The sequence below is a fragment of the Propithecus coquereli genome, unplaced genomic scaffold, assembly GCF_000956105.1.
Source record: "Propithecus coquereli isolate 6110/MARCELLA unplaced genomic scaffold, Pcoq_1.0 Scaffold557, whole genome shotgun sequence".
NCBI classification, from domain to species: domain Eukaryota; kingdom Metazoa; phylum Chordata; class Mammalia; order Primates; family Indriidae; genus Propithecus; species Propithecus coquereli.
The window spans coordinates 1442605-1450992 of record NW_012151474.1 but is presented as its reverse complement, the minus strand read 5'-3'; the positions used below and the strand labels follow the sequence as shown (position 1 = coordinate 1450992).

The 8388-nt window shown below is 64.6% G+C and overlaps 1 protein-coding gene across 1 annotated transcript; it reads left to right on the top strand.

The window, feature by feature from the left end:
• Nucleotides 1-2813: 2813 nt before the first annotated feature.
• Nucleotides 2814-8315, top strand: RNF166 (ring finger protein 166). The gene is made up of 6 exons (XM_012657666.1): nucleotides 2814-2818; nucleotides 4129-4321; nucleotides 5987-6099; nucleotides 6288-6402; nucleotides 6654-6761; nucleotides 7648-8315. Exons 1-6 carry the CDS (start codon nucleotides 2814-2816, stop codon nucleotides 7711-7713), a joined length of 600 nt encoding a protein of 199 aa, XP_012513120.1. The 3' UTR covers nucleotides 7714-8315.
• Nucleotides 8316-8388: the final 73 nt, after the last annotated feature.

Here is an 8388-nt window from a genome sequence, read left to right as displayed (position 1 = left end):
TCCGTTCGGTCTGGCGGAGTGGGGCGGACACTTGTAAATAAATGACTTGTGGCTTTTGCTGTCAACTCTTTTTCAGACCTACTGTCTGCTTGTTGTGACTACAGGAGCTCCCTAAAGTTAGGAGAGAGGCTGGTTTGGAATTTGGTGCTGTTTTGTTATGTTTTGTAGAACTTGAGTCACATGGATCACTGCGTAGCCAGGCTGGCCTGCAGGGGCCCAGATACCAAGCACTTTGCAAGGGTTTCCAGCTGCACCAGGGCTCCCGGGTGTTTCAGGAACAGAAACTTTAAGGACGTGCCTCTCCTTACTGCAGGGAGCTGTGCTCAAGTCTTCTGGAGCTGCCAGCCGGGTTCGGAAGGAGCGGGGCTCAGAGTGGCTGCTCCAAGACCTCTCCTAAGTGCTGAATACAGCTCTTGAGGAAAATTGGCCGTGTGGAGCTAGAGGGCAGGAGGGCTTCCCCGCAGACCAGGCTGCTGAGGAGGTGGGGTTGGGCCAGTGCACCCAGGCAGGTAGGAGGCCCTAGAACATTTTGCAAAAAAAGGCAGCTGACTTCAGAGCTTCTTGATAGAAAGAGGGAGCTGGAACTGCCGGGGGTGTGTGTGCTAGTCACCCAGGGAGGCGGCAGGGACAGTCAGGATCCAGAACCGCCTTCCTTTCCCGGCTCCCAGCGTCAGGCAGCACAGGCGCCTGCCCACACCAGCAGAGCTCTGCCGACTTCTCTTGTGAGGGTGCCACGGGTGCTGCTCCTGCTCTTGCTCTGTCACACTGTGCTGTGACAGTTTGGTGGGGCAGCCTCCCAACGGGACTTCCTGCTTGTGAGCACATACTGGTGGGTGTGTGTTTCTGCTCTGCATCTCCCAGTAAGTTGCTGAGAGCCATCAGGCTTGTCTTGGTCTCACTTTAGAAAACGTTTTTAGTGGAGTTCGGGCCCCTTCACCCACCTTCACCCTGACGCGGACCACAGCATTCTGGTTTCCTCATCTGTACAAATCAACATTTGCTCTTTTTTCCCCAAATATCTTTTCTTAAGCTGTAGTTCTCAAAACACAGGACTACACCGAAGTGTAGAAGCATCTTTCCTGTAAGGCCCCCTCACCTGCCGATGCTTTCTTGGCAGGGCTGACAATTCTAGCTCCGTGGTCCTGCAGGAGCCCTTCACACAGCCTTTGTCTTCAGGTTTCCTCCTGGCTCTCCTGCCAGCTTTGCTTTCTGACTGTTCTCTTGCTGCCTCTAACTCTCTCGATTTCTGGTCAGGTGCCGCTACGGCGCGTGTGCAGATGGGCACAGAAAGCGTAAAGGCTCATGTGTTTCCTTTAAAAAGTTTGCTGATGGGCTGATTCCTTACCCTCCGAGAGCTCCCGAACCACAAGCAGTTTCCTTCCCCAGAGTAGGTTTTCTTGCGGTGGGAGTGTCCCAGTGTGGGGCAGGCACCCTGCTCCAGCACGCAGGCAGAAGGGCTGTAGGGAGGGCAGGAGGCCTCTTGGCGCAGCTGTGCGGAGGAGCTCGCAGGAATTCCTTGGAGCCCAGCAGGACCTGTTGGCTGTCACACTTGGGGGACAGCCCAAGCAGTGAGCCGCATCTGCAGGTCTCAAGACTGCCTGGAAGGCCTTTGTAAGGCAGTTTTCACCTGGTTAAGATACTAACAGGTCTTGGTGGGGGCCTGGCCTGCTGGCCTTGTACATCTCTGAGACGTTGGCTTGTCCTGGCTCCTGGTGTGTGCAGGACGCCCAGGCAGGAGTGACATGTCCGAGGAGCCGCTGTGGACCGGTGTCCACGTTGGCAGTCCCAGTCCCAGCTGCCTCCGCGAGGCTGTTGACACCGCACATCCACTGCCCTCAGCCGCTTCATCCGCCTGAGAAGCTGCTCAGCACCAGCCCTCGGGCAGATGCTGGCAGGAACTTCCTGTGGGAGAAGTGGGCGCTGTTCGCGGCTGCTGGCTCTCCGCACACCAGGGTGGCAGTCACCGGAAACTAGGCCGCCAGCCGCACCCCACCTCGAGGATGCTTGGTTCTGCCTCCTGCTCCTCAGGGGTGGGACATGGGGCCGGCTGGGCTGCCCTGCTGGTGGGGCTGGGTTCCCTCTTGAGTGTCCCTGTGTCCTGCTGGGGGAGAACGAGGGAGCTGGTCCCCCGACCAAGCTCCTGGGCGTCTTCTCAGGGACGCCCTTCCCAGCCTTTGCACTGAGCAGGTGGCTGTGGGTCAGCCGCGACCTTGCGTGGCCCCACCCTCTGCTTGGAGACAGAAGTCACATGCCCACATGCCCTACAATTCGCTCATTTGCAGTGTACCGCCCAGGGGTTTCTCGCGTGTTCACAGCCACCACCCCAGACACCCCAGGACCCATCCCAGCCCCCCACAGCCCCGGCAGCCACTGACCTGCTGCCTCTGGGTTTGTCTTTGCTGGACAAACGCTGGCATTTTGTATAGGTGGACCCCACAATATACGGTCTTCCGTGTTCGGCTTCTACTCAGCATCCTGTTCTCACGGCCTCCCCACCTGTCGTGGCGTCAGAGCCTCTTTGCTCCTTTCTGTGGCTGAATGACCTTCAGTGGTTGTGACAGCACATTGGTTTGCCCGTCCGTGCGCCAAAGGACACCGGGGCTGCCCCCACCTGTGATGAGAACACCTGTGGGCAGGTCTTCCCGCCCCGCCACGGGGACTGTCCTGCCAGCACCTTGCTCAGTGGTGGGCTGAGGTGAGAGGCCGCCCAGCTGTCAGGCAGGGACAGGGTTGGGTGTAGAGACGCTCTCTGGGGCGCTGGGGGGCAGGTGTCTCCCTTGGAAACCTGCCTGGTGAGACCTCACCATGTTTGGATGAGGTAAGTGACAAGCGAGGCCGCTTTGCTCTGCAGGGAAAGGTGTGTCAGGAACTTTCGTTTTCTGACAGGTCCCAGGTCTTAGCGTGAATCTTGCCTTCACGCAAGCCGAGCGCGGGAGCAACCAGCCAGGCGGCGGCTCCACTGGAAACGAGCGCGTGGGGAGAGGGCTGAGGCGCCCCCACCGCCGCCCTTCCTCCTCGCCAGCGTGGCCTTGTCTTGAGGGGGGCGTGCAGACTTCTTGGTGGCCCCTCAGTCCAGTGGAGCATCCGCGAGTCCAGCTCATTCTCGCGTCCTGCCCACTGGCCAGCCTGCCGGCGGGGCACAGGGTGGGGTGAAGCCGTGTGCAGCCAACGGCAGGTTCTCGACATCTGCAGAGCGGCATCTTTCTGTGGGTTCTGGGCCAGTGCCCCTCACCCGCCCCACTGAGCGCCTTCCTAGGGGCTGTGGGCTCCGCCTCCGTGTGCGTGTCCCACGGCGCCACTCCTCAGGCTGCAGGCGCCGCTCCTCAGGCTGCACAGGGGCCGGCCCGCGCAAGCTGCTTTCCCTCTTTGCGCCACGGGGCTTTGTGCCGGCGTCCCTGCTGCCTGGGTCTCCTCCCGCGCGTGGTCGCGGAGTGGGTGGCGGTTGTGAGTGCCGCTGGGAGGGCGTGACCTGCGAGGCCAGGAGACTCCGCTGCCGGAGCCCAGCACGCGTAGGACGCTGCCGTCACGGCGTCGGTGTCTCCGGGGCACGGGGCCAAGAGCTCGGGGCCCGCAGAGCCTCAGGCACCCGAGCCTGTGCCAGGGCCTGCGCTGCGCTCGCTGAGCCTCTGCCCAGACGGAGCCGGAGCCCCTCCTGCCTGGGAGCTGTCCCGGGGCTGGTGACCGTCCTGGGGCCTGAGGGTGCGCTGCCTCCCGGCCAGCTCTGGCCCTGCCTTGTCCCTGGGCCCGGCGGTTTCCTTTCCCCTGACTACCAGTGATTTCACTCCCCATAGCGCAGCACTCGTAGAGTTCCCGGGGTCCCCCTGGGCTGTCCCCACACCCCTAGAGCCTGGTGCGGCAGAGCCAGGCCCCAGCCCGTGGGAGCTCTTTCTGGGCCGACACCGTGCTGGGGGCCGGAGCTACAGCTGTGCCCACGCCAGAGGACAGCAGGGTCCTGCTGCCGGGAGGCAGCCGCGTCCCCTCTTAGCCCAGGGGGTCTGTCCAGCCGGCAGGCCTTGGACACAGCAGTAACTGTCTCCAGAAACACTGACGGTGGCGGAGGGGCTGTCCCCTCCCGTCCCGAGCGTGCGAGGGCAGGGGAGGGGGCCTGAGCAAGCCCTGAGCCTCCAGCTGCCGCTCACGCCCGCCCGCCCGTGTCCCCTGCAGGTTCTGCGGAGAGTGCCTCCAGCCCTGCCTGCAGGTGCCGTCGCCCCTGTGCCCCCTCTGCCGCCTGCCCTTCGACCCCAAGAAGGTGGACAAGGCCACCCACGTGGAAAAGCAGCTCTCATCCTACAAGGCGCCCTGCCGGGGCTGCAGCAAGAAGGTAGCCGCTCACTCAGGCCTCCCTGGGGCCGGGGAGGGAGCTTCGAATGGGGCAGCTCTGGCCACGGGTTCCGCTTTCCAGCAGGGGAACGGGCGGGTGTGTCGTCGGCCGCCTCCCTTTCCTGTTGGGCAAGGAGCTGCTCTGCCCCTGCGTGAGGCGGCCCACCCAGGCCCCTCCATCCCTGTCCCGCCATCTCTTGCTTCCTGTTGTGACAGCTGAGAGCCAGGGAGGGCCCCACGGGTGGGCCCTGGCACTGCGGGCATCGCGGCCATTGCAGGGAGCCCAGGGCGGAGCTGAAACCCCCAGGTGCAGCCTCAGCGCTTGGTGCCTCACCTGCCAGCCGCCACTGCAGGCTGTGACAGGCGGGGGTGGGGCATGGGGACAGCTCTTGGGGTCTCTGAGGCAGAGGCGGAGCCACAGGCAGAGTCGAGGGCGTCGCCAGCGCCAAGCCCAGTTGATGGGGCGCTGCCGCCCCCGAGCCCACCCGCACCCAGCAGCCTCCCCGACGCGCATGCTGCTCACCTCAGGGTGGGGAGGCCCTGGCCAGCGTCCCCTCGTCTCAGCAGCTTCTGTGGCCTGAGCAGCCGGGGGCTGTTGAATTTACGTCTCCGCCTTGGCTGTGTCTCGGGTCGATGAGATCCGCGGTGCCGTCGCCGTGGGGGGCAGCCCCTGTTGCTCTGTCCCAAGGTGGAGGTGTCCAGGGCTGCCCGGGGCCCTAGCGCCTCCCCGTCTGCTCCCTGGCCCAGCTCCTCTCCCCGGGGGGGACAGACATCGGGATCCTCGTGTCACTCGGGGGCCAGCCGGCCCCCACCACAGCCTCTCCGTCCTCCAGCCTGGCCCTGTGCCAGGCCTCTCAGGGTCTGGCAGCCCGGGGCAGGATCGGTACCGTGCTGGCGTCCAGAGGGGCCCTTGGCAGTGACCCCGGGAGGACCTGTTACCCTGGACGCCCGAGTGGCGCTGTCTGCGGAAGCCTGCCCCGTGCTCACGGAAGCAGGTGTCCCTCACTCTCCCCTCAGCTCTGCAAGATGTTTTTCCTGAGCCTTGTGGCTTTCGCTAAGTGGCAGGACTTGGCGGCCTCCATCCCCCAGGGAGGGTTGGCCACGGCCTCTTCATCGTTTATCTAAACCGTGCCGAGTTACCTGTCCCCAGGCACCAGAGCACCTTTGCCCCCTTCCATGTGCCCTGGGTCAGGTCGCGCTGCCAGGACTCAGGGTTGGCCTGGGCATAGTTTCATCGTGTTGTGTTTTTCACACCTGCTCAGGAGTTGCATCAATAGAGTTTTTCCTGGTGGTTCACATTAGAAGGAATGTTTTTCCCTAAGAAACGCCCCTTCCCGCGTGACGCTTCCATGGCACTGGCTCCGAGCAGCCCAGCTCAAGGGCTGTGGCCACTCTGCTCCGCGTAGCTCAGCAGCGGGTCTCCGGGCGCTGTGGCTCCGTCACCCGGCGGCTGTTCCCCACCTGGCCCCCCGCAAGGTCTCTCCCAGAAGCCCTGTTTGCAGGCTGCTGCTTGGCGCCTTTGATTGTTTTGGGAGGAGGAACTGGGTCCCCTCGCCGCAGGGGACACAAACGCTTGCTTTTGTCTGTCCTGGATGCCTGAGGCTCGGCCCCCCCAGGGCTGCCCTTCTGGGCCCTCAGGACGGCCTTGCCCTCCTGCCTGCCGCAGGTGACCCTGGCCAAGATGAGAGTGCACGTGTCCTCCTGCCTGAAGGTCCAGGAGCAGATGGCCAACTGCCCCAAGTTCGCCCCTGTGGTGCCCACGTCCCAGCCCATCCCCAGGTAGGAGCCGCTGGGGGAGGGGAGGCCGAGGCCCTCGGCTGGCCAGGTCCCCACGGGGGTCCTCGCCAGACTGCAGGAGGGGCCTGTGGAAGCCATGCCGTGGGGCCGGGGACTCCTGGGGTGCTGGGAGCCAAGAGGAGGGCTCAGCCCAGGCCTCTGCCGCCGCTCACCCTCCCCCGCCCCGCCAGCAACATCCCCAACAGGTCCACCTTCGCCTGCCCGTACTGCGGCGCCCGCAACCTGGACCAGCAGGAGCTGCTGAAGCACTGCGTGGAGAGCCACCGCAGCGACCCCAACCGCGTGGTGAGTGGCCGCCGGCCGGGGAGCCCCCTCCTCCTGCCCCGGCATCACCTGGCGGGGGCCGATGAGCATCTGCGTCCTCGGGGTGACGATCGCACGGCAGGGTCCGGCGCACCTTCCCACACTGGGCAGCGCTGACCGGGGCGCTCAGCCTGAGGGGCACGGGCCCTGGGAGCACCCCCATCCTGCTGCGCGGAGCTGCCCCGCCCTGTGCCCCTCCCCCAGTTCAGCGTGTCCCCGGCGCCCCGTTCCAGGTCTGCCCCATCTGCTCGGCGATGCCCTGGGGTGACCCCAGCTACAAGAGCGCCAACTTCTTGCAGCACCTGCTCCACCGGCACAAGTTCTCCTACGACACCTTCGTGGTGGGTGTCCCGCCCTCGGGCGGGGGCTGCCTCCCCACCCCGTCCCCCCACCCTCCTGCCAGCCTTGGGGTCCCAGCGTTCAGGGAGAGCTGGGAACACACAAGCTTGCAGTGAGGCTGCACCCTGGTCTGGGTGCCACGGCGGGGCATGACGGCAGCCGGGCACCCGGCCTCAAGGGCACTGGCTCCGCACAGAGCAGGTCCTGCCTTCCGGTTTGTTCCGGTTTGCTCCTTGGCTTCCCGGCTGCCCAGCCCACAGACCCCCCACCTCGGATGAGCCAGGCTTCTTCCTGGGAGTTTTCTGGACAGATCTGGGGGGACTTTCACCCCCTCCGAACACTCCACCTCTGTCTCCCGTCCCACCCGCAGTGGGTAGAAGGTGCCAGTCCCCCAGGCCGGCAGACCAGGCCTGGCCCTGTGGACTCCTGGGCCTGTCCGACGGCCTTGGTGACGGCTTCATCCCCGCCCTGTGTGCCAGCCTCCCAGCTCACACTCCCGTCTGCCCCAGGTCCACATGGCTGTAGGTCACGGAGCCCTGGCTGGCCTGCTCATCCCAAGTCCCCCGTCCTTGAGTCCGAGCTGGAAGCACAGCTCTCTGTACCCCGCGTCCACCCCACACACCTGGTGCATGGTCGCTGGGCCCTCAGGGAACCAGCTCGAGGAGGGAACTCAGGCAGAGCCAGGTGACAGTCCCACGTGCTGACGGTGCTTTGACTCCCTCAGGGGACTGTGCGGGCCCTGTGCCGTGGGACACAGGACCAGGTCCTGCCCTGCTGGAGGGAGGCCGGGAACCCGGAAGGGGTGGCCGCGTCCATGTGGTGACAGGCCGAGGGGTGGCCTAGCTGCTGGGGCCTCGCGTCCCCCCATCCGCCGCTCCTGTCTTCCAGGACTACAGCATCGACGAGGAGGCCGCCTTCCAGGCCGCACTGGCCCTGTCCCTCTCGGAGAACTGAAGGCGGCTGTGCAGCCTCCTGCCCGCGCCCGGGGTCCAGGACGCTCCCCTCAAGGGACAGGGCCGCGCTCGTCTCCCACACTGCACTGGGACATGCCTCGCCGGACCGCGGGAGGCCCCACTCCTGCCTGAGGAGAGCCTGCCCACGAGCCCCCGGGGCCGGAGGGACAGAGGCCGGCCGGCTGTCCCTTTGCTGGCAGAGCGGGGCCACCATGGTCCTGGCCGGCGTCGCTGGGCTATTCGGTGCTTTGGGCCAAGCAGCCGGCCTCGTGGGGCAGTGCCGGTCCCCGAGACGTAGAGCAGTCGGCCGCCTCCTCTAAGCCATGACGTCCTCCTCATGGGGAGAAGGGACCGGCCGGCGCCCTGAGCTGCACCGTGCAGGCCCCGCGCGGCCCAGCCACGCTTCCACCGTGCGCACTTGGTACTGGCTTTTGTGGTACTTAGAGATCCCGGCACTTTTTCTATATTATCCAGCGTGATAATCTTTTCAAGTTTTATAGAGCAAAGACAAAGCAGTTACTCTTCATATTGCAATATCTGTGTTTGACTAGGGATAATAGTATTTTTATGGAACATTTACAAAATTATATTTTTTAAAAAAACAATCAAAAGTAAATGTGGGATTGGCACGAGGAGGGGAGGAGGGACGGGGCGGCCCTGGGAGCCAGGGGGCCAC